This window comes from Carettochelys insculpta, chromosome 6 (genome assembly GCF_033958435.1).
Source record: "Carettochelys insculpta isolate YL-2023 chromosome 6, ASM3395843v1, whole genome shotgun sequence".
In the NCBI taxonomy this organism is placed as follows: Eukaryota; Metazoa; Chordata; order Testudines; family Carettochelyidae; genus Carettochelys; species Carettochelys insculpta.
The window spans coordinates 59707804-59735768 of record NC_134142.1 but is presented as its reverse complement, the minus strand read 5'-3'; the positions used below and the strand labels follow the sequence as shown (position 1 = coordinate 59735768).

At 42.4% G+C, this 27965-nt stretch overlaps 2 protein-coding genes and 1 long non-coding RNA gene across 10 annotated transcripts in view; 2 read left to right on the top strand and 1 right to left on the bottom strand.

Annotated features, from left to right (window-relative positions):
- BUB1B (BUB1 mitotic checkpoint serine/threonine kinase B) overlaps window positions 1-27965 on the bottom strand; it is a 223788-nt gene that overhangs the window by 96162 nt on the left and 99661 nt on the right. The gene's annotated exons all lie outside the window — the stretch shown is intronic.
- On the top strand, window positions 55-27497 carry BMF (Bcl2 modifying factor). Of its 4 annotated transcripts, XM_074996975.1 has the most exons (5): window positions 55-108; window positions 3423-3743; window positions 4962-5125; window positions 20674-20771; window positions 22034-27497. In XM_074996975.1, exons 2-5 carry the CDS (start codon window positions 3428-3430, stop codon window positions 22095-22097), a joined length of 642 nt encoding a protein of 213 aa, XP_074853076.1. In that variant the 5' UTR covers window positions 55-108; window positions 3423-3427; the 3' UTR covers window positions 22098-27497. The 4 variants fall into 4 exon arrangements, with proteins under 4 accessions (XP_074853076.1, XP_074853074.1, XP_074853077.1 ...); XM_074996973.1 differs by lacking the exon at window positions 55-108 and having other exon boundaries at window positions 3304-3743; XM_074996976.1 differs by lacking the exon at window positions 55-108 and having other exon boundaries at window positions 3304-3518; window positions 20674-27497.
- Window positions 16715-17126, top strand: LOC142015357 (uncharacterized). The gene is made up of 3 exons (XR_012646137.1): window positions 16715-16789; window positions 16878-16930; window positions 17049-17126. It is a non-coding gene; the product is annotated as an uncharacterized LOC142015357 (long non-coding RNA).

Genomic DNA, 27965 nt, shown 5'->3' with positions numbered 1-27965 from the left:
GGCGCGGCGGCGCCTGAGGCGGCAGGCTGGGGACTCCTCGCTCCGCCCGGGCTCCGCGCCCGCGCCCCTCCACCCCCACCCGCCCGGCGGCGCCTTGCCCTGCCTCAGGTAAGTGCCCGCCGGGCTGGGGGCTCCTGTCGGCTACTTCCCAGCAGCGAGCTTGGAGCGGAGCCCGCCCTCGTTCTGCCGCTGGAGGCGCTCCCGGGAGGGCCCGTCAGGCGACCACCATGCTCCCCGGCTCCTGCCATCGCCTCCTGTCCCCTCTCCTCCCCGGGGCAACGCTCCGCCCGCTCATGGCAACAGCTCCCGGTCCCCTCGGGCACCGACCTAGTACTCTGCCCGTGCGCCAGAGGGGCCGGAACGGGGAGGTAGATCAGGAGCCCTAGGGCTGTGGGGAAGAGCGAGCTCCTCTCTCTCTGATGCCTCTTGACTCGGCTCGAGGCCGAAATCTGGCTGTCCCTGTTGCAGCAGCTTGTGCCATAGGGCCAGGACTCAGGGACTGAGAAGGGTCAGGACTTCCACTTAGACCTGTGGGATTTGTACTTAACAGTCTAGCGAGGGTGCCGTCCCTTCTCCCCGGTCTTGGTCCTGCAGACCCCAACCTTCAACACCTCAACAAGTAGAAAACTCCTCTGTGCTGGTAACCGTTCAGTTCTAGTTCACTATGCTGAACGACCCTCTCCCCAAGCAGGAAATGGCTTCCCCGGTTGCTATCAGGGAGGTGTTTTTATTGTCCCCAGCTGATCCTTCCTGACACATTTCTTTCTCTCCTAAGAGCTCATGAACTCCAAACTGGTGAGGCTGGAATCCCTCTCTTGTGACTCTGACTAAACACTATCTTAAACTGCACCTGGTAGAGTCATTAGAGTGCTGGTATGGGGAAAGACATTTATCAAGAAACTATATAGCTGTACAATTCATCCCCTGCCTGAAAGGGGTCCCCACATCTTACTGTTGTTTTTTATATCCTTTCATTGTACTGTCTCTGCCACTTAATTCTAGTCCAGGAAAATAAGCCTTTTTTTTTTTTGGCCAGATAACCCATTTATGATGTCCTCAGGTAGTTCTGTTTATCTAGGTTTTCATAATGGTGCCCATCACCGTGGTATCTAAAAACTTCACAAACGATTTACTTAAAAAAAAAAAGCCACATCTTCATTTGAGTTTCCTCTGCCTCATCTGGTGCAATCACTTCCTTATAGTTTAGATTCACACAAATAGCTGTTGAAAAAATATTTGTGCCTCTTTGGCAGGAAGCTTATTCTGTATATTGCTCACATAGCACTTATTCAGGCACTTGCCAAAGGCAGAGAGTTTAACAATGTTATATGCGTAAATGTTAATTATAATAAAGAAACAAGTTAGCATTTTTCCAAAATATGCTGCTTTTTGGAAAGTTACCTGTTGCATGAAATGCTTATATAAGATAGTGCCCATGCATACAATACTGAGAACACTTGTGATGCTGCAAATTATGGTAATGTTAAAGAGCCCAAATAATGTGTTTCCACTGTTGTATCTCTTCTGGGATTCAAAGCTTCTGTTTAAATCCTGTCAACTTCTAAAATTGTACTTAAGTCCTTTGCACAGGTATAATATTGCAGTACTGAAGCCCACAAAGGGAAGGAAATGAAGGAAAGGAATATGGTAGTCCTAAACTTAGATCAGCTCACTTTGTTTTGGAAAGCAGGCAGGTATGCATATGTTGAACTCTCCCTCTGTTTTTCCTGTCTGCTTCTCTTGAGAGTAGACCTGATACTGAAATGTATAAGAATTCCACTGTCAGTATGCTAGCTTTCTCAGATAGCAGGTTTTCTCGTCTCAGGAGGATGCCATAGGCAGATTTATGGTATGATGCTCCCACAGTCATAAAAAACAGTAGCAAACTCTTGATTTGTTTGATGCACCTCTCTTTGAGAAACTGTGTTTTTGTAGTTTTTGTTTTTGAAGGAGCTAGTAAAGATTATTTTGGGGTCATGAAGAAATTAAGTGGCTCTTCTGATAGGTGATGATCTGAACATCTCAAACTTTTTAGTCCTGGGCCTCACAAGAAAGCAGTAGCCTGCCTTGGCTCACCAGAATAGGATGCAGACTAAGGCTTGGACTACACTGGGCAATTAGGTCAAATTTAGGAGACCTGGGCTGAATTTTTAAGGAATCAGTCCACACGACAGGGTCTGTAGTTCTGAAGCCCATTTTGTTAAATGTTTGGTCTACCTCGTAAACTTTCCTGGCTGTGGCATTTGTCACATTTAGCTTATTATACCAAATGTAGTGGTAGTTCTATCTATGCATTTTAATGCTATTTGCAGTTGTAATCTCTTTCTGAGAGAGGAAAATTTTATTCCTTCCTGTCTGTGCATTATCTTCAGCTACAGTGGTGTCCCTAGTTCATATTTAGATGGGGGAAGGTCCATCTATGAGAGAAGTACTGGATAGGTTGTTTTAACAATTGTCTTTTTATCCCCTTCAGATCTAGGATTCCTTTTACTAATCTGCTATCCTGTTAAACTTTGGTCAAACCCAGAGCAAAGGAGACATGAAGAGTTGAATTGCACTTCCATGTTGAAAACTGGGTGGAAATCCTGGGGAGGGATCTCCTAGGAGACTGTCTTCAAACTGGGTTAGATGCAGAGATGACAGTAAGAAATTGTTGAATTCACTGGCCAGGCTGCTCCTACTTGCCCTGTGTTTGTGGGAGCTTGGGAGCTCTAAAAGATCAGGTTTCATTTTCCCACCCTTTTTGCCGGGTGTTAGGACATAGTGGGTCTCAGGAACATAAAAGCCTTACCTCAGATACTGAGATGACCAAACACTTGCTGATTCTGGTAATTCTAGGGTGAACTAAAGGAAGGGGTTTCAGGTAGATTCTCTAGTAGCACGGGTACCTGTTGGTGCTGGGACTTGCATGAGTTTTGGGCATTTACTTGGTTGGGTTGTGGGCTAGCAAATGAGCAAACCAGGGATTATGGAGTGTTTGGCAGAAACAATGTTGCCAAGTCTTATGGTTTGATAGCAAGGCTCTTGCTATTAGGTGTAACCCAAAGGCTCTGACATCAGAAGAGAATTGTAAATGGGGGGCTGGTGTGGCTATCTGTGTTGGCTTTGCTTTTTTTTTTTTAAACAAAGTCCCTGCGTCATGGTTATTTTTTTCTTTGAGGAGGAGGGTCTTTTAAGACTTTGAACCATAAATGGAGCATTTTTGGCACGCTGAGCTGTCTGTTCAAGGGATGCAAAACTTGACCACAAGGCCTTAATTATCATCTTATTTCTCATCTTTTCAGGCCATGTAGACTGGTTTTAGATGTATGAGAGGAAAGAGCTTGGGGTAGGGAAATTGATGGAATTAGCGTGGGGCGAATTATTTTGGATTGTACTCTGGTTGTATCTTAGCCGTTTTCTCAGGTGTTCATTTGTTGCAGGACCAATGGATCCCTCCAGCTACCTGGAAGAGGATTATTCCAGCCTGGACGGGCTGGACGATGACGTATTTCACTCTGATGACTTTGGACTCACAGGTCAGCCTGGTGAGATGAGCCCTACTGGCATATGCACACAGAACCAATCCTACAGCTGCCTCCTGGGGAGGTTTCAACTGTTCCCACTCACACACTGCTGTGGTCCAGGTATCAGGCATGCTGAGCAGCAGGACAAGGCAACCCAAACACTCAGCCCATCCTCTTCCACTCAGGATGTCATGTTGCCATGTGGGGTCACTGAAGAGCCCCAGAGACTCTTCTATGGTAAGAGCACTCCAGCATCACTAGCTTTGCAGCAAGGAAAACTGTCAGCTAGCGCTACCCTTTTCTCCCCCAACTGCACAAGAGAGGGTAACTTACTCTGCTGCTATTCTGCTGCACCTCCATGGAAGACAGCTCTTTTGCTTTTCACACTTGCCTGCTTCACTGCAGGAGCTGTCCCTCTGCTCACGCTTCTGCCATCCTTAAAATACAAGCTCCCTTTTTCCCCAACACCATCACAGATCAGTTGAAGTTATTGCTAGACACTTACAGCAGCATTTTAGGCTGAGACCCTTTCACAGGCTTCAGAGGGTGATCGAGTGCTTCTTTCAACCCAGGACATAGGCTGCCAATTTGTCTGCAAAGAATAAAACCTTCTTTTTTCTCCAGGCTTCCCTGGTGAATCTTCCCACGTGGATGAGACTGCATTAGTGTTGTCTGTGCAGACAGGGTAAACGCAGAGGTTCCAATGCTTGTGGGTGTTTTGTTGGGCTCTTTAATAAGAGAAAAGTTGTCAGATTAGTAACGTGAACAACCAGTTTTTCAATGGTAAAGCGGTAATTGACAAGTCACCAGGCCTCCTGGACTGAATTTCTATTAAGTTGGAGAAATGAATCATTCCTGACTTACATTCAGGTTTTTTTAAAAAAGGCCACAACTCCTCCCCTAACAACTTTGAGTCAAATTCTGCCTTTAAAACCTCATATATGATATTTGTAAAAATGCAGAGCCATGTGTTTCAAGATGAAACTTGGCCTTAAATACTTGGGCTGTTGTGAGCGATGCCTGATCTGGAAGATGCAGCAGGGGTTAATACCAGGAGATTATTGATGTTTAGGAGGGACATTGGTACTGCATAAGTATAAGACTGTCATTTCAGATAAAATTCCAATGTTGCCTGAACTATGAACAAGTTTGATCCATGTGTGAGAGCTTTTCCAATCTTAACGTGGTTTCTTTCTTTCAGGTCACTTGGTTACGGGAGGAACATAATACACTCTGCTTGATCAATGTAAATCTGCTTAAAACTCTAAGTGAATGTTTTACTGAATACTTAGCATAATTAGTCATTGTTTAGGCTATGGCAACTGGACGTTAGCCTGAGTCAGAGATTTGCTGTTACACATCTTTTCCTTCATGGTGTGTAACGGTGAGAAGGGGAATCAAGCTTTATGCTGGGAGACCAAGGCAATGAGCCATCTCATCTCTAATGTCTTGCAGGGAATGCTGGGTACCGTTTACATGTTCCCCCAGTTGGCTTCGCATTGAATCCACACCTCCAAGAAGAGCCTCAGGAAGGTCAAGAGGAAGCCCGTACTGAGGTTCAAATTGCACGGAAGTTACAGTGCATTGCAGACCAGTTCCACAGGCTTCATATACAGAGGGTAGGCACTTTTTCTGGGAGGGGCTGGGGAGAGGGGAGAGAAAGGGATCTGGTTATCCTGGTATGGCATCCCATTCTTTGTGTTGTCATTGTCTTGGCTGAATACACACTTGGACCACTCTGGTGTTGGTAGGGTCTGCTCTGTGAGCCAGTCCTAATCAGTGACTACCATATTTTGGCAGTCTTCACAGTAACTGTATGACACCTTTCTGCCCTGCCTTCCTGTCTCTGAGTAGAAGAGAACTAAAAGTCCCTGATCACCCAGGGTTTAGAACTGGTACATCTGAAGTGTAGGCCAGCACCATTCTCATCTCTGATGATCTTTGAAAATGGTTGATGTTAGCAGAGAGCTCTCGCTGTAATATGCAATGCCTCACCTTGCTTTGAACAGACTTCCATTCAGATCAAGGAATGCTACATGATGAGAGCTGTAGCTGCTGATGCCTGCCTGTGGGCTTCACAAGGTTAATGAGCTCTCCCTTGCCCCAGTGGAGTCTGTTAAAGATGGGCACTGCTTTGATCTTACTTCTTCCTGCTGAGGAATTTAACTCCTGGAGGGTTGTTAAGATGGCTCTTGGCTGGGCAAAATTGGCATGCACTTAACTTTGGGACCCCTTCATCTCCATAAGTTTTCATCTCATGACCCAACAGCAAAATCGCTAAAGGGAGTGGTAGAACAACTAAAGAAATGTGAAAGTTGGCTATCTGGACTGCGGAATGTCATTTTTGCTTCAGAAGTACCATACTACAATTGTTTGTATTGGCCTTGTAAACCCAGGGCTGTGAGTTCAATCCTTGAGGGGGCCTTTCAAATTTCTGGGGCAGGTTAGATTAAAAAAAAAAATCTGTGAGAGATGGTGATAGGTCCTGCTGTGAGTGTAGGAGGCTGGACTTGATGACCTCTCAAGGTCTCGTCCAGTTCTGTGAGAAATGAATGTATATGTATGTCTTCATGAATCAATCTTTTTTTCTCTCCACCTTCTAAGTAGTAGCTAGCTTCTTACAGCAAAGGGAAGGTTAACAATCTTTGCTGTCAGGAGTCCTGAAGGGAAGCAGTGGAACTGGTTGTAACTTGACCCTTTCCATCTGGGGAGCGTAGCTATCAGATGTCTTTGTCAGGGAAATGCATCCAAGAATGTGCTCCCCCTCCAAAAAAAAAAAAAAGAGCCAGTAGAAAACCTTAGCCTGTCCTCTCCTTTCTCCCCCAGGCAAGAAGTGTGTGCTACTATGGCACTGAGAGAGCCATGCGACTGACTGCAGTGCAGGACAGGCGTAGAGGGGAGGTTGAGGGGGGTGGCAGCTGACTGAGCCAGGAGAATAGAATTGAATCGCGTGTCGGCCAAGCATGTGGGAGAGTTAGTAAACAAAAGCATCCGCCTGCACTACTAGCTCATGCAGCCTGCCAAGGAGGAGCTCCTGTGTCTTTGTTTGAACTGGAAGAAAAGGCTGTTTAAAGGAGAGGGAGCTGTTCAGCCATTTAAAACACAAAACCAAAAACAGGTGTGAAAAATCTTAGCCAGTGGGACTTCAGAACTTGACGCTGGGGGCTTGTCTATACTTACTGGATGATCGATGCACTGGTGGTCAATCTTCCGTAGTTCGATTTTGCACATCTGGTGAAGATGCAGCAAAATTGCCTCCTCTGGGCTTTGCCGTGAACCCCGGTATTCCTTGCTATCCTATGGAGTAAGGGATGTCGACGCAAGACGAGAGCGGCTCGGTCTTCACAAGGAAAGTAAACTGATTCCAGTACATCGATTTTTAGCTGTGCAAATGCCGTAGCTAAAACTGTGCATCTGAAATCAACTTACCCTTTGATAGGTCTAGTAGCATTTAGAACTGCTCAGGGATTCTTTTTCTTGGGGTGAGGGAATGGGGTAATACTGAACCTTCATGTTAATGTGGAGTTGTGCCTTGGACTTCATAGAGTTTTAGTGTCCTATCTGTGCCAATGAATTCTTTTCCCTGCTGACACTGTGTGGAGTACTTCCTTTGGCTCTTGGCGCAATCCAGAAAAACAGTCCTGTGTAATGGCTCTTGCTGTTTAAAAGGGCAGTCGGAGCCTAGAGACATGTGAACTGATTTATGATGGGTTTGGGATAGAGAGAATGGTGTGTTCCTTGTCCTTTGGGGCAGTGGAATGGACAGTCTCTGAGAATATGAAACCTGAGCTGCTATTTGTCTGAAAAGCTTCTGTCTCACTGTGAAACTAACCCAAATACTGGGTGCCTCATTTCAAACAACTCTGAGTGTTGGTCACAACCCATGATTCCAGTGTTGTATCAGGAACCATTTAGAATACATTGACATAGCCATAACCATACTCCCTGAGTACCTGGAAAAGAGAACAGGACTGCTAGCCAGTGGGGCGTTCTTCCAACAGAGAGACAAGAATTGGGGGCATATATGGATCCTGACCTAGCAAAATAGGTGCCCATTGCAGAACTACTATGTAGGAAAGACTTCCAGTAATCCAGTTACCTGTCCTATTAGCTGTTTGTTGTATTCAGGATTTTAATGCCTTCATTTGATGCAGTGGTATATTCAAATAAAATAATTGCTCAGTATAGTTGGAATAATGATGTAAAAATTATGTGGCACTTCATAGTATCACTCTGTAAAGTGCCTTTCAAATGTGGGCTGTGATTAAAAAAAAAAATATTTCCACATGCAGGCTCTGCTACTTCAGATGCCATGGTCTGTCCCTAGTTCTGCAGGGTCCTTTTCAAACTATGCAGAAGGAATCTTTAATTCTCTCCTCACGCTTGAATATCCATAGTGCCCTCCATCTGTTTAAATCCCCATACCATATAGTAAGCTCTTCTTTCACCCCCAAGACCCCCACCATGTACCAAGAAGCCAGGAGGTGGAGCTAAAGCACAACTTTTGTGGAAGAGATGTTGGAGATCTCTACTCTCTCTTATTGGAGGTAGATTGGCCATGAATGGGAAGTTTGGTAAATTGGGTGCATGCATATATGCTGCACAGCATGTGTGTGAGCACCTAAGTTGCTTAAACCTGATTTTAATTGCTATGATAACTCAGTAGAACACTTAAGCAATTTCCCACTGAAAAGGCACTTACTGAACAGGCCGCAATTTTGCAGAGTCCACTTTTATTCCATCCTTCCCTGATCCCTTAAATCCAGCATTGGCTGCTATGCACAACTTTAGGATCATGTCACAGAAGGTAAAATTGTCTCTTTAAGAATAGAGAACTGGTAGCTCAGGACGGTTCTGGGCTTTAATCCAAGTTGAGCCACTGACTTGCTACATGTCCTCAGAGAAGTTTCTTGACCTCTTTGTGTTCCAATCAACTCAGCTGGAAGACTGGGTTAAAAAAAGCAGAACCTCAATGAGAACCAGATGCTGAATCAGAGCGGAGATATCGTGGGTAAATATGTACATTACAGTCAGCAACAAAAACCCCTTCAAACACATTGGAAATCCCGCAGTTGATTTAGGTGTGCTGACCATGGGATCCAGTGATAGGATAGCAATGAATTTCTATGTGAAAATTCCCCGTGTAATTGAGCAAATTATCTGATGTAATCATGAAGATGAAAAGGGTGATTAGTCTGCATTGGACCTGTATATGAAATGTTTAGGACTAGATCCACATTGGTTGTGGGCAGGTCTCTGGAAATGAGCCCACTCCACTAAAATTAAAACCAGCAGAATACATTCTTCCTCCTGAAAAATTTCCACTTGAAAGTGAAACTTGTCATGTTTTGCATATGTTTTTTCTTATGTAACAAAAAAAAAAAAAACAATGTCCTTGCTGAAGCTTCCCTTTAAACATTTTGGATCATCCATCCATTAGGGAGTCTATGGCCTAACGTGTTCCAGCACAAGTACATTGACCAAGATTTATTTCCCTTTTTCCATCACACTTGCTCCCATGTCTAATGGCTTTTTGACTAAACATTTTTCATCAAAAATCCTGATACAACAAAACTGAGATTGTTCTGGATCATTTTCAACAAATTTCCCATTGGGGATTGTTTTCCCCCAAAAAGTAACCAAATTGTCAAAGCATTTTGTTTTAATTCTTTAAAAACAAAAAGGTCAATTTTTGGTTCAAAATGACTGGTTTAAAAAAAAAGATGATATATAAAGACATTTAATGTTATAAAAATTCCTCAAGACATTTTGATATGTTTGGGGGGTATTTTTTGTTTTGTTTCTGTGGTTTGCAAACATTTGAGACTTTCTTGATTAGGGATGGGGAAAATTTTAGGTATCTCAAATTCTCTTGGGATGGGAAAATGTTTCCTGCTCTGTTCTAGTTACCAATGAAGCAGTGAGTGGAGACTAAGAAAAGGCCTAGTTGTGGGGAAATTGGGAGTTCTACATAAGCAAAAGATTGCTTTGAGATAAAAAGGGCCTGGGGGAAGGGTGGCCTGGGGCACTCTGGACTAGCAATTGGATTGAAGCCTACATATATGATGGATCCCCTGCATTAAAGGATTCAATGAAGTGATGGTCCAGGACACCTAAAATTGTGGGATGAACCTGAAAAAGGGGGAGAGCCATTTTAGTGTTGATTCTGACCATCTGGAGGAGTTGTCTGCAAATCTGAAGCAGGAAGGCAATTTGGATAAAGTGATTATGAAATGATAGATTTCATGATCCTAAAAAAAATGTAGGAGTGAGAGCTTCAGAATAAGGACAATAGACTTGAAAATAACAGACTTGAACAAACTCAGAGACCTGTTAAGCAAAGGTCCCATGGAAAGAAAATATAAGGGATAAAGGAGTTCTGGAGAGCTGGCAGTTTCTCAAGGAGAGAGTATTAAATGCAGAGCTGCCAAGTATTCTGATGAAAAGGAAAGATAGGAAGAAGAGAGAGGGGCCAATATGGGTCCATCAGGAGATCTTTACTGCTTCCAAAAAGTGCAAACCTAGCAAAATTGCAAAGGAGGAGTACAAAAGAACAGCACGAGCATGTAGGGACAAAGTCAGAGACGTTAAGGCACAAAGTAAGTTATACCTAGCAAAGGACTTTACAAGCAATAAGAAAGAGGTTCTTTAAACACATTAGAAGCAAGAAGAAGACAAAAGTGTAGGTGTGCTACTTGGTAAGGAAAGAGCTGTTAATTGATGATATCTGGAAGACTGAAATGTTTAATATCTATTTTGCCTCAATCGTTACTAAAAAAAAATTAATGGTAGACAGATACTCAATACAATATTAACAACAAGAGGGAAGGAATGCAAACCAAAATCGGGATAACAGGTAAATAAGATAAACTATCCAAATCAGCAGAGGCTGACGAAATTCATCATAGGATCCTTACGGAATTATGTGAAACAATATTAGAATGCTAGCTCTTATCATAGGGAATTCATGGAGAATAGGTGAGGGCCCACAGGACTGGAGAGAGAAAAACATAGAACCTACCTTTTAAATAGGGGACAAAAGAAGTGGGAAAGATACCAGAACAAATGCTTAAACAATCAACTTCTGAGCACCCGGAGAATAATAAAATTATAAGGAACAGCCAACCAGGGATCTGGCAAAACGAATCATCCTAAATCAACCTAATTTCTTTATGCGATAGAGTTACTGGCCCAGTGGATGGACAGAGCAGTAGGCATGAAAGATCTTGATTTTTAGTAAGACTTCTGACACAGTCATACAAGACGTTCTCCAGACAAACTAAGGAAATGCAGTCTAGATTAAATTACTAAAAGGTGGGTGTATAACTGTTTGATAAACCATACACAGAGTAATTACTTATAGTTTGCTGTGAAATAGGAATGTCATTTCTAATCAGGTTCTGAAAGATTAGCTCTGAGTCTGTGACTAGTAAATATTTTTATTAATGCCTTGGATAAAGAAGGGAGAGTGTGCTTATAAAATGTGTAATGTAAATGAGACAAAGCTGGCTGCATACACTTGGGAGGATAGGATTAGAAATGAAAATTACTTGGACAAATGAGAGAATTAGTCTTAAAATCAACATCATGAAATTCAATGCAGAAGACAAGTGCAAAGTAATACACTTAGGATGGAGAAAGTAAATGCACAACTCCATTTGGGGAATAACTGGCTAGGTCAGGGGTTGGGAATAAATAAAAAAGGGGGGGCAGCCTTTGAGGGTTACTCTCTGGTGGGCTGCTACTGCTATATTTACCTGCTCCTCCATGGGTATCTGGTGATTGCAGCTCTTGTTGACCATGGATCTCTATTCACAGCTGCGTGGACCAGAACATGACTTCCCCCTGTTGCCATTGGCTGCAAACAGTGATCAGTGGCCAACAAGAGCACCAATCACTTCATATCCGCAGAGGTGTAGGTAAATATAGAGGTGCGAGCCTGCCAGAGACTAACCCAGAGGAACAGAGCCAACCCACAGGCTGGTATTTGCCCACCCTTACACTAGGTGGTAATACTGCTGAAAAGGCTCATGGTTACTTACTGTGGATAAACTGAATACAAGTCAACAATGTGATGCAGCTGTGAAAAAGACAAATATACTGCGTGTAACAGCAGTGGAATATATAAGATCCAGGGAGTAATTCTGCTCTACTCAGCACTGGTGAGGCCTCTGCTGGAGTACTGTATTCCTCTTTGGGTGCCACATTTTAGGAAAAAATGGACAAATTAGAGTCCAGAGGAGAACAACAAAAATCAGAAATTGTTTATAGAGAGCCTGGCCAATGAGGAAAGGCTAAAAGAACCTGGGCATATTTAGTTTTGAGAAAAGAAGACTGAGTGGGGACTTGATAAGTTTGCAAATATGTTAAGGTCTGTTATAAAGAGGGTGCAATAATTGTTTTCCATATCTGATGCAGGTAGGACAGGGAGAAATGAGTTTAATCTACTACAAGGGAAATTTAAATGCCATATTAGGAATAGCTGTCTCAATGTACAACAGGAAGTCCTGTGGCACCTTATAGACTAACAGATATTTTGAAGCGTAAGCTTTTGAGGGCAAAGACCCGCTTCATCAGATGCATGAGTCAATGTGATACAGTTTGCTGAAGCGGTTCTTTGCCCACGAAAGCTCATGTTCCAAAATATCTGTTACTCTGTAAGGTGCCACAGGACTTCTTGTTCTAGAAGATACAGAATAACACGGCTACCTCTCTGATACTTGTCTCAGTGTAATTGTAGTTAAGCCCTGGAACAGGCTTCCAAGGAAAGCCATAAAATCCCTATTAATGGAGCTTTTTAAGAAAGATTGAACAAACATCTGTCAGGGATGGTCTTATATTTTCTTGGTCTTGCTTCACTGCACTATTCAGTGCTCTTAAGAACCCTGACTTTAGTCCCCTGCTCTGACTGCTAGATCACACTGAGATCTCACCGGGTATAGGGGGATGTTAGGGTTGATTATTAACAAAGGGAGAAAGAGGTGTCCATATGTATGCAGGTTGTGTGTGAATGAAACTCTGGTTCAAAGACAAGAAACTTACACTGTGTGCTCCTTTAGGAGCAAGGAAGAAAATATCCTATTAACTTTTTATAATCTTTCAGTAACCATTCTTGTCATTAGCCAAAGAACCCTGAATTAGTTGCAAACAAGTATATATATATATATATATATATATATATATATATATATATATATATTACTCTGCTGTGTGCTGTCCCTTTAGAGCAGCAGGATTACTTTTATTCACCCTCATTAGGTTTTGTGATGTAACACAACCCCATGATGAAAGGAAACTGCACCTCTGGCAACGCTATGAAGTGTCTCTGGAGCCGACAGCCTCCCCGCATAGGAGGGCTTGAAACTTCCAAGAGCTCAGAGAGCAAGAAGGAAAAGGTTCAGAGAGAGTGTGCGTGAGAGATGGGTCAGTTCAGCAGTGTTTGCTCTGCGGCCAGCTCTGTTTATATCATTCTCTATATTTAGCCTCTGAGTCATCAGAACTGCTGACGAGAAGCTGAGCTACCCACAGGCTCCAGTGCTGCACCTGATTGCTTGTCTTTGTGTGTTTCCAGTAGAGTGGGGGATGCTGCTCTGTTCAGAGACCACTCCATTTCAGACTGCTCGGTTATTTTCTTTCTTGCAGTAGATTTGAAAGATTCCTTTTACTTCATCTTCTAGTTAAGGTCAGTATCTGGAAATAGGAAGACTAGACTTGCCCCCTTTTCCCAGTGCCTTCATCAGATACAGAAACTCCTTTGTCACTTCACTGTTTGTGAGGAAGGGACTTGTATAAAGCCAAGGTCAGGAAGAGTCTGATGCATATGTAGTAGAACAGATTATGCGCAAGGTAAACCTAGAAAACGAAGCACTCTAGACTCTAGTAGCTAATCTTTAAGGCCTGGGTTAAACCAATCTCAGGACAACCATCACCATGTCTCCAAATGGGAGGATTAATTTGTTTCACCCCAAATCAATACAGGTTTTATTCCAACCTTTTAATAATTTTAGTACTAAGTAAACTGAAGAATCAGCCACCACTTTGACTGAAATTCTCCAGTGAGGTGAGGGAGAATACTCTCTAGATGTAGAGGGCAAAGGCAGATTGGACAGGCAGCACCCCACATGCTACCAAAGTACGCTGGGATACCTTGTCAGAGAAATTTTCCCACATCTCCTAGGGCTCATTTTGGAGAGGGTAAGGTGGGAACGTCAGTCCTTAGTTGACACTCCTTGCCAGGGAAGGTGCTTAGGGAAGTGTGGGATCCCTGTGACTAATAAAGAGCAACTTGTAAAGAAATCCTGCCCTGCTCCATATAACCGGTGGCTGTGACTTAGAGTCTTAATGGCTATGGGCATAAAGGAGCAGCAGTTGGAAAAATCCTCTGAATCTTGAATGGCCTTTATTCTCCCTCTGTCTTGAATGAAAGATATAATTAAACCTTGCCAGGTTGCACAAGATAGAAAGCAATGGGGCCTGGGAAAGTACTGGCCAGCAGTTGCCCTTTCCTGGTTGAAAGTCATTTGGTTGTTGCCATGAGTGTTCCTCTGCTTCCACATCCTGCAGACGCAGTTCAAAGAGGAAGGCACAAGTAAACGATGGTGTGTATTTTGAGTTAGAAAAACTCTGAGAAATGATTCACCTGCCACAAACCTTCCCATGGCCTGGAGCATGTGTCTAATGGTACTTAGGTGCCACTCCTGACATCTCCTTTGTGGTGAGTGTTAGTGCTGTGCCTTCCACTGCTTCTCCAGCTGAGGTTCTCTTCAACTTGTTTTCATGTGTGTCTTCCATGCCCACTATTCTGAATCCCCAAATGTTTAGTGGATTTATCCAGGTGTTGATGAAGTGGCTTCTAGTTTGGGTGTCATAAGAACCAGCTAGTGATTGTGACAACTTCTCCCTCTTTCACAAGCTTAATTTCTTCATGATGGAACCATGGTGTCCATTATAGATAGGCTCCATCTTGCCGTCCTTTTAGAAACATTGTGTTAATTTAGATTGAGTAAGCAGGCCAACTATGTTAACATGACCCAGTCGTTCTCCTTCATTAAACAGTGTTGAACAAGATCGAAGGCTTGATATGCAGAGACCTCAGCATGCTTAGTATTGTGACACACACATCATTAAAATCCTTTTAAATTTTTAATAAATAAAACAGTTGAAGCATTTGAAAATAAATAAGGCTTTATTTTAAAAACTTCCTCCCTTTAAGTGGAGAGCAATTTAGAAGGAAAAACACAGTCTTAAATCAGTGGTTCTCAATCTTTTTTTTTTTTTTCTTCATTTGCAGCCCCCTTTGGAAATTTTGAATGGCAGTGTGGACCCCTTTGGAAATCTATTGTCTGTATGAATAGTTGAATTCTGTTCCATCAGTTTTCAGTCTGTCATTTGCAGGCCAGTTAGACATAGTCCACGGACCCCTAGCGACTGGGGAAACCAGAGATTTAGAACCTCTGTTTCAGATGGCATCTGAGAGGGTAATAACTGTTCTGAGGTGGGTGGGAGGGAGAAAGCAGTAACTCCAAGTCCAGTTATCCCAGGTGTTGAGATTCAGCTGGAGTCTGTAGTAGTGGTTATACCTTCTTGGTTCCTCTCTGGCTTGGTCTGGTCATGACATTTCTCAGAACCAGGATTATGGAGGCCTGAGTGTAGTAGGAATAGCAGCCACAATGATGAAACTCACTCTTGGAACCTTCATCTCTTCTTTTTCTCCCACAAAGTGCCTTTCTTTAAGGAATCAAAAAGGGAGTGAGGGGTGAAACACCCCATCTCTTAATCATTTTGTCCTCCACTTAAGCCTAATATTTGACACAGCAATTTTGGCTTATTAATTGCTGGACACACATTTTCTCATTGCCCATGGACAATTTTAACACAATCTTTGAGTTACATTAGGATCCCTTTTTGTTTAGATTGTTGTCTTGTCTCTTTTTCATATCTTTTCTCATCAGTTTATTAATATGGATTATTTTGCTGTTTTATAAACTGTCACATACTTGTTACAGTTAAGCCCATAATTAGAGTAAATTTGCAGACAGATAAAATTACAGTAAATTTGCAATTATCACAACATAATCCTATTCCGAGTGTGACAGGAAAAGAATGGAGCTCCTTCTGAATCAATCCGTTTTCTCTCTCTCCCTGTATTTTTACTTTTGTGCAGGTGTATTATTCCCTAGTCATTAGAAGCCCAGGAGGTTGCAGTGTGACTTCCTTTGTCCCCTCCCCTCACTTTCTTTTCCATCTGGGACATGAACCATGATGTTTACTGCCTTGGGCAACATGATTTCCTCGTCTTACTAAACTCAAATCTCTTTTGTGATAGCAAAAATGTGCTTCTAGCCACCTTGAATTAAATGTAGTTTTCAACAGTGAATTAACAAAGCTCATTGATTGCTAGTGGTTTTGTTTCTTTGCAATTTATTGCCAAAATGAATATCAGTTGCTAAAAAGTGCGATCTAAAACCCCTATATGCATATCTGCTGGTGTTCCTGGATGGTGTTGCCAAATCTTGGTCCCACTGATTTCAGCAAGAGTTTGGCTACTGACTGTAATGGTAAGAGAATTTGGTCCTTGACATACCGCCTGGAGTAACAACTGTGCAGCAAAGGGGTGGGGGGAGGGAATCTGCCACTGCTCTTCCATCAGGAAGAAAACCAAACCCCTGATCTACCAGTTACCTATCACCTGCAATTCTGGGACCTGCACCCAAATCAACACATTTTGTCTTTAACTGTGTGTCATGCCCCACCCCGCATCGTCTCGAGCCAGAGACTTGTCTGCAAGGGCAGAGTATGAATAAAAGTGGTCTGACATGAGAAGAGGGATGCTGATTGGTTGGTGGCAGATTTTTTTTATATATAATACTTATCATTTATTGTGCACACTCTGCAATACCAAGTAGGAATATCGATTATCGAAAACATCTGTTGCCAGTTCTTGTCCCTATTCAATTTTTGGCACAGTTCCTCCGTCACATCATGGCTCTTCTGTTCTTTATTAACTTGTTTATGTAGTGGCATCCTGGCTGATATGAGCACAGTTCTGGGAATGAGATTGAGGTTTGTTAGCTGACTGTTGCTGTACAGGACATTTTTCTTGTAAAATTACCTTTCTTGTGACTTATTGAAACATCCATATTAACAGCTTGGACAGAAAGTCTCCTAAGGATATCCTCCTTAAGAGGCTGCAGCTACAACAGGAAGCTGTTTCGTGTGCTCAGACTGTGTGTGTCACTTGATGACTTACTGTAGTTTACAATGCTAGTCTGCTTTAGTCACAGGTGAGTTCCCTTCTAGCATCATTATCAATTTATACTTCCCTAATATTTTATCCCATAGTAATGTTACAAAATAAATTACTTTTGGCAGGGGTACAGTGGGCTAGAATCAGACGAAAGAAGAATATACATCTTCACCATAAGGTAGTGATGCATGAATCTCAAGATTATGTGACTTTGACACTTGACTAAGCCTCTTGTGTCTGAGAAATCTGACTGAGATCTCATCAAGTAGCTCTCTTGCTATTTCTGGTCCTTTCAGACAGGCAAGCAATTCTATGGCGAAAAAAATCTTCTCTTGCAGTATTTGAATATTTTGCTCCCAGTCCTGGCAGAGGCATGTCTGGGAAAAGTCACTTGAACTTACCAAAACTTCCAAGAAGGTCCTGTTCATATCTAGGTAAGTTCTTTTTCTGAACTAGCATTTCCATCCTTATTGCTGAGACCATATGTCATCTTCCTGCCATGTCTGTCATCTTGTGTTCAGTTGGTGCCACTGGTTTTTATCTGACATGTGTCCTGTTAGTAATTAAATGCTGCTCCTGCATCTGACTAAATAGGAAACAGGCAGTGAGGTATCGAGCACTGGGACTTTGGAGACCTGGGTTCTGTTCTTAGTTCTACTGTTGCTGTACTGGATGACTGTGAGCAAGTCATCTCATCTCTCTATGCCTTAATTTACCTATGTATGAATTGGGAGTAATCACACTAGCCTTCTTTGCAACATTTTGAGATCTGCTGATGAAAAACTGGGTATTAATTATTTTGTTAGAGGGAGAAGCAGGAGACAGCTGGCAGTTATACTATAGTATAAGGGGGAATGAAGAAAGTCTTTCTTTGCTGCTTTGACAGATAAAGAACATTTGAGAGTTTTGTTAGATTATTTATTACAGGGTTTTTTGCTTATTACCTAATTGTTTTTTCCCCCCTCCTTTGCTTTGCTGAAAATCTCTGGGAATCTCTGATAAACACTAGGGCATTTTCTTAACCAAAGGGTCTGAAGACTGTCAGATGAACAAAGATGGCTTTTTCCAAGTGTTTAACTGAAATCCATGTCAACTAAACAAATATAGGACTGTGTCTGGATAAATTAACTTTCTCACTCAATCATATTTAACTTGTGATTCCACTAGCTCTCCAGCTGTCCAATGAATCTTCTAAGGTAGAAAAGACCTGAATTTCTGATATATAAAAAGTAAGTAGGAAAAACCATGTTATTTGTTTGTTTATTGGTAGGAGGAAATAATTTGTCTTCCTTTATCCATCATAATGAAGCACAAACACAGGTTTTCCTTTTGAAGTTGTGCCTACTGAGCTTCAGAAAAGTGGGAAGATAAACATTTAGAAATATAATCTGTTGCATGAGACACTCAAGGCAACCTCCTACCTGAAATAGGGCAGGAGCATATGGGATTTGATTTTATATGTATGCTAACCATATGCCCACATGTAAATATATAGCAGTATAAATTGCATGCACTTAAAACTAGTGCATCTTTTTTCTACAGAGTCCTAAATAAGCACTTTGACAAATATCACTTGAGCAGATGGGAAAGGACTACAATCAGTTAAATGGCTATATGCTTCAAATGTATTTTATCTTAAACTTGTGCCAGATTTCTTGAAGACCAGCCTGTTTGGTCACAAATACAATGAAGTAATAAATCTTGTTGAACAGGTGAACTTTGCTGTATTTCCTTGGAGTGTCTTTGTGTTTGCACCAGCTCCCTCCAATAGTTTTCAAAGAGGATGGGGAAAATCTTTTACACCTTCCTATATGCTGCAGTACATGCTGTCAGGTGTCTTGGTTGCCCATGCATGTCCAAGCAGGTTTTGAAATATGGCTTAGGCTAGAAGGAGGAAGAGAGTGAGAGAGCTCCAAAGTCTGACTAAAAGGAGCTACAAGAATTTACAGGATTAGTGGGAAACCCAAAGTGTCTGCCTCCTTACAAGTATTTTAATGGTTCATTGTGGCACAAACCCAGCCCTAGAAACATGGTAATATATGTATCATATCTCATAGAGCTGGAAGTGACTTTGAGACTAGTACCCTGCACTCACAACAGGAGCTATCAACCCTGACATACATACATACAAATAAATCTAACCTACCCCCGTGAAGCCCTTTCAGGGCTTGAACCCCCAGCTCTGGGTTTACAAGGCTAATGCTCTAACCACTGAGCTATTCCTCCCCCCAGAAGAGGCAATATAGTATTTTGTAGAGGTGTATGGGGAAACTGTGGTTCTGAAGTGTGAATGTGACCATGGCCTGGGACGGGTTGCTTGGGCACAGTAAGCCTGCGGCTGTTTAGAACGGATGACTGACTCCTGAATGGCTGCTCTGGGCCATGCTCTAAACAGAAAGATGTTGGAGCATTGTAATGAGAACGATGTAAACCCTCCTAAATCTGGGGTCACATTTTAAGTCTTGTTGGACAAGAATAAAGTATTGAAGGAACTTCCACTGGATTAGTGAATACAGTATATATCTTTTTCAAAGCCTAATTTAACTGTGTTTGAGGTTCATGTTGCACTTTGCTGCAGTTCTAGTCTCTGGAGCTCATGAGAATAATTCAAAGAGTTTATTGGCGTGTTTTGGATATTTCTCTTGAACAATTCTTGTATGCAAACTACAGCTAAGACTTTCCTCTCTTTTTCCAGTTTGTTTCTGTGGCGAATGCCTTGCAATCATGTGGGTCTGCGCTTTTGGACTAATCTAAACTGAAACACCTTGTTCACATAGCACACTTCAGTACTCTTGTGCTCTCGTGTGATACGGTGAAGTCACTGTAAAGCAGTCTTCCATTCCCTGTCTGATTGGGATTTTTTTTAAAAACAGCCACTAGCCTATCTTAACAAATAGGGAATTCTGGATGAGAAAACAAGAACTGGCCTTTTAATTGAGTATTGGTTAGGGATGTGAAATACTATCCTCAGACTCTGCAATGTAAAGAGAAACCCACCTGTTTGTCTGAATGCCATTGAAGAACAAGAAGGTGGGGGCATAATGGAGAACACTTTCACAGAGATGATTGCACAGAACAAAAGAGGGGACAGCATTCCTTCCCAAAAGCAGCATTATATGGTCTAATGTCCCTCCTGAAACTTAACTTCCAAACATCATTGCTTGACAATGGGACCTGAAATAACCCCTTGCTTTTCTTTTTCTTTTTTTCTTGTTCTCTTTTTTCTTTTCTTTTCTTTTTGTAAGTATGTTCTTGCTTAAGGTTTAATTGGCTCCAGTCGGTAGGAAAGGGCTCCAAGACTGATTATTTATGGCTTACTGTCAAAAGTAGCTATAAAAAGGGCAGTATTATCTTGGAGATGCTGGGAAGGAAAATGTGATGGGGGGAGGGAGTTGGGAGAGTGTGTGTGTGCACGAGTGTTTTCTTGTACTGGATGAAATCAGAGTTTTGCTGCCTCAGCAGTGTGGTTTAAATTGAAGATTAACCCTTTGACCTTCACGGTGTCAAATCGCTTACAGATGGATCACCAGTTACTTTTTTTTCACTTTTGGGGTGAAGAAGGGGGGTAACTTTTTTTAAGAAAGTTGTTTGTTCATGCAGCTGGGGCTTTTGAGAGGCTCAGAAGCCAATCTGATTAAAAACAGCACTTGGCTAAACTCTGCAAAATCCTGCAAGCAAAAAAAGGTTTAATCCTCTTGTGCACAATGCATAAGGGTCTGCTTTTTTATAATGTTAGAGCTATAATTATTTCTGGAGAACTTATCATTCTCCCCACCCCCTACCTTTCTTTTTTTCCTTGTAGTGCTGATGGGATTAAAGTGTCTGCTCTTGAAAAGTAACTGAGTTTTTATTGGAAAAGATAAGTAGTAGGTTGCAATTATAAAATATAAATAACCTTGTTTCAATTATTCTTTTTTACAGCATCAGCAGAACAGAAATCAAGTATGGTGGCAGATCCTTCTCTTCCTACATAACTTGGCCTTAAATGTGGAGGCGAACAGGAACCACGTAGGTCAGAGGTGAGACCCCTCCACCTGTTCCAGGTTACATCCAGTCTGCAGGGAGCACTGAACAAACACTGGTCTGGGGGAGAGAGACGTACACGCCGCCGGTCGGATGTGAGGACTCTGTCAAACTCTTACTCGTCTTCTCAAGTATTTTTTTTAAGGACTCTTCTTTACTGCTTCCTGCCTGATGAGGCTGGGAGCTCTTGTCCAACACTGTTGAAGGAAAGTCTGAAAATATGGATGTGTTTGGTAAAGCTTGCTGCTGATTCCCCAAATCAGTAACCTCTTTGCAAGTGAGGCAGGTAGTAGACTAACAGGTTCCTCAGCTCTTTTTTTTTTTTTTTTGTCTCAAATTGATAGAATGCAGCATTTTGTAATTTTGGCTGCTGGTTAATGATGGTGTCTGGGACTGATGGCTCTAAATGTGTTTTGGGCAACTTCCAGATTTAGAGACATTTGACTCCTCTATGGGATAGCTTTGAAAAAAATTCTTTTTAGAAACAATTACACTTAAAGTAGCTTACGTACAGCAGCAGGTGGGTCACTGTTTATTTCCCTGCATTTTATTACCAGGGAAACATGTAAAAATCTAGTTTTGTTTAATGACTTTATTGGCCCAAGTTTGACATTCTTCACATTAAGTTGCTCTTGCCACCAATAGATGGAATTGTTTCTGTTAGACGAGTCTTCAGAATCTTTCAGAAGATGGTGGTGACTTCAATATGTTTGTGCAAAGGACTGTGTGGTCCTTTACACCATATACTGTCCCTATAAACCAAGATAGAGCTCTTAAAGATGGAATGTAATCTAAGACTCGTTCTTCTGGAATTGTTAATCTGTATATTTTTGTTAGTGTGCTGGTGTCCCCCCCCCCCATCCCCTTTCTTCCACCCCATCATATGTGCTCTTAAGAAGATTCAGATCCCAGGCATCTGATATGTTTGCTTCACGATCTGATTGGATTAGTTCATAATTACTTCGAACCCATACACTGCAGGTTTGTATAAGTGATCGGTCTAATCTAATGAGCAATACTGGAAGTTGGTATTAGTGTACACTGACAACAGAAATAATACTTGGGGTGATAGCTAATTGTCATTAACTTGTGACTGTTCTGGCCTTTTAAAATCTAGTTGGTGCCACTCTTGGAACAAGCTGAAATACTAAGGGAAAAGGGTAGCCTCTGCCTTCTGCAGACTGTTTCCATACTTGCTGAGACCTAGTTCTAAATCATAAATTATAAAAGTAACACTAGGAAAAATCTTTCTCGACAGTTGCCCTTCAGACCTGCTACAGCTGTCAACACAGATGGGTTCCAAACCTCCTAGTCTGCTTTGATGCCCAATGAACAATAGAGCAGTCCTATATTGGAAGAGGAATTTTCTTGCACATTCTCCTTCCGTTCCTCATTTTTTCCCTTTCCCCCTTTCTCTTGTCCTTCTTTAAGGCTGTTACCAGCTCTGATATTTGTAATGATCCAGTTTCCATGTACCCTCAGTGCCCTTATTAAAGTGCCTGGTTATGATTTGTAGCGCACATTTGTATGTGGATGCTTCCCCTCTATTTCTCAAGCCCATCTCCTAACTGGCATTCTGGTTTTTCATGGCAGGAATTGCCTAGCCCCCTCCACACCAGCTCCCAAGACCTTCTCAATTCTGCTCTGATCTTTCATTACAAAAGAGGCTCTTCAAGCAAACTGACCCTCCCCCACACCCATGTTTGCCATTTCAGAAGGGGAGGAGGGCAGCAGCCATGCATACCAGAAGGCCACTTGCTCCCCTTCCTGTTCCCCTATGAGTGAGACAGGGGAAGTAAACAGTTTGTATGAATTACTCCTCTGCTCTCTCCCATCACCAGGCAGGAGAGAGAGGTGTGCATACATACCAAGTACTTCCCCTCACTCCCTGATCATCAGGAAACTGGGAAGAAGAGCAAGCGGCATCCTGGTACACATAGCTGCTGCTTCCAACCCTCCCACCCCAGCCCTCCTGAAATGGTGCCCTTGCCCCCACCTCAGTTAAAACTACCTTATTCAGAGTAACGTGCTCCTCTGTGATGGTCACAAGTTTAGAACAATAATTCTTAAATTGTCTGTTTCTTTTTACTTAAGCATGTGCACTATGGAATTATTCAGTGGGAGGTAAGTAGTACCTATCAGTGACTACTTTGCAACAGCACTAGAAGCTGCTCTGTATTTACTAAAATACCTTCCGTGGCTCTGCAAAACAGAGTGACTTGTGGGGCGTGGCAACTGGAGGACTAGGTTTTAAACAGGAAGCAATCTTGTGGGATAGAGGAAACACAGACTGAACTGAGGGGAGTAACCCCTCAGAACCTGAAGTCTGGGTAGAGCCCCCTTAGAATTGAAGGTTTAGGCATATCAAGGGAACTCTTGAGTGGGGTGGGGAGTGGAGCTTTCAAGGCTGAAGTGGGAAAGGAATGAAATAAAACTGTCAGTCAGTAAAGGGTAATGCACACTCATTTCCCTACTGATTGGCTGAAATCCCTTCACCTGTCAGAGGGGTCAGATTAATAACTAACAGGCTTATGAAGTGTGCAGAGATTGGGCAAACCCATCTGACTTTACACCACTACTTAGTTACCATATCAAGAAATCGAACATCACTTTTCTTCCTTAAATTCCAGCCTAGTCAGTTAACTCAGATGTAAATAAGCTTCCCTAGACTACTCAGCCAACAATAGAAGTGAAAGCTGGAAACACAAGTTTGGTATAGTCACTTAACGATGGTCTTCCCTCACTCGCTTATTTTATAACACCCTTCTTGAAGGGGAGAATAAATTCCTGAAATAAGTTTGTAGATTGACTCATGGAGAGATGAGCCTTTCCTGGCTAGCATGTCAACTGGTAGCAGTGGATTCATCAAAACTGTGTGTTCCAAAGTCTTAAGGTGGAAGCCACTTGTGTCTGTATTTTCAGTGAAAAGTAGGATATAAACAAGACTTCACTGAAGATACAGGACTAGACCTAGACAAAAAGTGTAGCTACACTATGCGGCTTTTATTGACAAGGCTGTGTTGGCACATTTTATTGACAAAAATTCTTCCTCTCCCAATGAGGAGCTTTCACTTTGTTGATAGCAGAGTGCTTCTGCTGAAAAAGCAGCGTTCACACTTTCACCTGCCATGGCAAAACTTTGTCGTTCATTATGGTAGGAGTGGGGTTAAGCACCCATGAATGACAACAGTTTTGTCGATCAAGTGCAAATGTAGACATAGCCTTAGTCTGACTTTCTCCAATTTGTGTTCTGCTGCCTTTAACTAGAGGTTTGACAACCACTGATGTTTCTCTTTAATGTCTCATATTTGCATAGCTTGGAGAAAAGAACCCAGGTGCGATCAACCCTAAACCCAAGGATCATAATCTACATCTTGGATGTCCACAGGGATTTTGCTTTTGACTTCAAAGGGAGCAGGATTTGGTCACTACTTAACTTCTCACCTTATTCAGGGAACAATGGATTCTTATGCAGAGTTGTCCTTTTCCTTTGTCTAAGCATATGGTTCTGTTGTGTACAGATGAGTGGGGAGGGTTGGGCTACCAGCAGCCTTCCTTAAATTTCCACAGTATAGTTTAGCAGCACGTGCATGTCATCTGGACACTGTTTGTCACACATTCTGTCTAAGCAGGGCCCTCTTCAGTATGTACTTCTGTTGAGAAAATCCTTCCCTCAAAGTGTCTATTACAGTCTGACCACAGTTAGAAATATGTGGATCAGTGAGGGAAGTATTATCAGTTATCAGGGCTTAAATGTAGTGAGGAAAGAGGCAACTCTTGAATGTTTTAATTGGTGGTTTGCCTTTGTGTAGGGGTGGGATTTTAGTTTTCATCTCCTTTCTGTATACTTAAAGACTAGTGAAGTGTCTCACACAGTTGGCTTTCTCCTAAAGCTAATTTTAGTTTGATAGGTAACAGTCAAGATATAAGTTAAGTTTCAGCTGACAGCACCTACAGTGTTTGACTTATGCCTCCCTTTCCATGATCACCAAAATGGCTTGATCCTGACAGTGACTTGAAAGAAGAGAGAATCTTGCTTCTTGCCTGTTCAGACATCTTTCTTGTAACCCAAACCGTACCTGGATCCAGTTAGCTTGGTGCTTGTGGGTGTTAATTAGTCTTACTCTGTTTCCTGCAATTCTTGAAAGCTGAGCCAGTAATTACAAAGTGATTGCCTAAGGTTAGCTGCAAACTGCCATAGCTAGGGTAAGGTAAAGGTAGGCAAGGGAATGGATTTCCAACAGAAAGGACCGACATTGGAAATGGATGTGGGACTGTAGGCTTCTCCCAATGTGCTGACCATCGCTGCAAGCAGTGGACTTCTGTGTAACTTATTGCATGTATTAACTGCTACCATTTCATTGGTTTCTGTGGGGTATTATATTCTATTGCATTTTTCCCATGGTACCAAGTATTCCTGTCTTCTGTTGCTATCTAAAGAATAGCTTAATATTTGTCACTGTCAGTGTTCTTGGAGGCTAGAATTCTTGTTGGGAGACTGGCCCTTTGGTGAAATGTTCTGTTCAACCTTTCCTTTTTACACTTGGCCTATATCTGCACCAGGACGGGGAAGAGGAACCCATTCACAGTGTCTCAGGGTCACTTGTGAAGACTTCTTCACTTTCAGCATCAACTAGGAATAACTAGCTGCCTCTCTGCCTTCAGACTTGAACCAAGGTTGAATAAAAGCCAGCTGAGATGTGACCAGATTTAGATGCCTTGAGGCCACTTCATAATAGTATAATTCCATTGCTGTCAGTGAAGTTATACCACAGACAAATTTGGCTCATGAGGGGAGGAGGCAGATTGCCCCTTCCCTTTGGGAACATGGAGGTTCTGCGTTCTAATAAACTAGTTAGAGGTAAAACAAAGGCTCTAGGCAGTTGCTGCAACCTTAAGTCTAAACTCTGCAAAGTCACTTTGATTCACTTTATCTCTTCCTTTGTTGATCCTCCATAGCACCTCCTATGCTTTCCAGTGAAGATGTAGAAGTGGTAATAGTGGAACATATAAGGTATATTCAAGGGGTGGCTTTACTCTCAGCCCTTCTTTGGTTAAAGGGAAGCTCATATTATGTGAGCAACCTTAACAGTATGTTTTGAAATTATGAGGCCATATAATGCCCTGGATTAATCTCTTCAGTGCACATTCACACTAAAGGGAGTTCTGCAAGTGGGTCAAATGCTACAAAGTATTAAGAGTTGACAGCAAAGCTATCCATAGTCATTCCAAAGAACACTGTTTTTACATTGGCATTTGTGGTCATTAAAACAAACAGAGAGAAAAAAAATACCTCAAGGAATTCTTGAGTGATTTTCCAAGATTTCTTACAATTCTTAAAAAGCTCTTATTAGTCATTGTTTCTTTGGTTTGTACATGTTCACACAGGGACTACACAACTTAGTTCTTACCCATAAGGAAAAGCAGAAAAAGACCAAACACATCAAATGCACTGGAATGTAATTGTGTGTATGTGCAAGTGAGTGTATGTGTGAGAATGTGTTTATCTGAAAATGCAGTCTGACATTCTCCCTTCTTCCTTCCACACCTCCCAATCCTTTCCCCCCACAGAAGGGAGGGTCTCTTCCTGTGAATCCTATGCTGGAAGTTGGTTTCTGGGAAGTGAAACTAAAATCTGTGGAGTTTTTTAAAAGCCATTTTTTTTTCGGTTCTGTCTTCAGATTATTTGCTGCCTTAGGGGAATGGAGGGAGGGGATGGGAAGGGTAGATCTTTAAACTGTTTTAAATTTTATCATGAAAATTTTGCATGTACAAAGTTATCTTTAAAAATCAAATGGAGTCTCCCTGATTTTTAGATTTCAGCTCCAGGAGAGCATCGCCACAGATTCTTTGGGCCTATACCCCTCAGAAGACCACTCCAGTTTGGTCAAACTATTGTAAGAGGAAAAGTTGAGAGTAGAAAGAGGAAGTAACACTTTTTCCTTCACACTAATATGTTTGGTTGTACAATGTATGAGGACAAACATGGCCAAGATCTTAAGGTTCCTAGTGGATGATTTTCAAAGGCACCTAGGAGAGTTAGGTGCTTTTGAAAATCCTGACACTAAATATGAACTTTGGGTGCCCAAAGTTGAACTTAAAAAAGCTCTTCCAACTCTTGGGCACACATCTTTTTTTCTCTAAATCCTCTTCCTTTCCTTCTTGAATATCAGAAATGTATATAGAACTCTGCTGCACTTCTCTCTAAAGATCCATAGATGAGTATACTGCATTTGATGGGCAGCTTCATCTTGCCCTGGACTTTTCCATTCTTTAACGTTAGAGATGTTTTTAAACACTGGAGTAATTTCATTGCCTCCGGTGCCTGCCTTGGAGACTCAAAGGGGTGAGCAGGAGAAAAGTTCTCAATATATTGTGGAAAATGCTCTTCACCATTCATGGAGCGTGTCCCTATGGAATGAATCTTGCGTTCTCCCAGCTGAAGAAGCGCAGCCGATGCTCTCCTGTGAAATTTTTGTCGAGACTAGTCCTGAAGTGCACACGCCCCCTTTGCCATGGACTGAGACCCAGTGAGAATGTAGCATTTTGTTTATCTTGGCTGTGTGCCTCCAGGGCTCCCGCTTGTAGTGTTTGGTGACTGGGAGCAGCTCCTTTTTTGTATCTGTGCAGTATATTTGCTTTGTGCTTTCTCTCTGGTGCTTTTTAATACTTGGAATTTTTTCTAATAACTGGTACATTTTTAATAAAATTGTTAAATGCTATGCATTCTCTTTTGTTGCATGATTTAACGGCTTTGTCACTCACCATTCTAGTGACATGAACCTTCACAAACCAACAATTCTGCAATTCAGTCAAAGATGAGAGTAAGCTGGTGCACCCTGATGCAGCACCAGTGGGGCCAACAGCCACTGTGAGCCCTGGGGACAGTGGGGGTGGGCCCCAGCTCTGCACCCCATAAGGGGCAGGGCCAATGGTGGAATGGGCGGGGCCAGGGCCAAGGGCCACTGGGCTCTCTACAGCTGCACAGAGTGGCAGAGCAGTGCTACCTGCACTTCAAAGGGGCCCAGAGCTCTGGCCACCACTTCTGCTGAAGTGGCAGTTGCTAGGCCCCATTGAAAGGCCAGGCCCCTGGGCAACTCCCCCTTTGCCTCATCAGCAGGCCTGTGCAGTGCACTGGTAAGAGAGTGGCTGGCTGGGGGAGGGGCTCTGGATGTTGCCAGACACTGTGC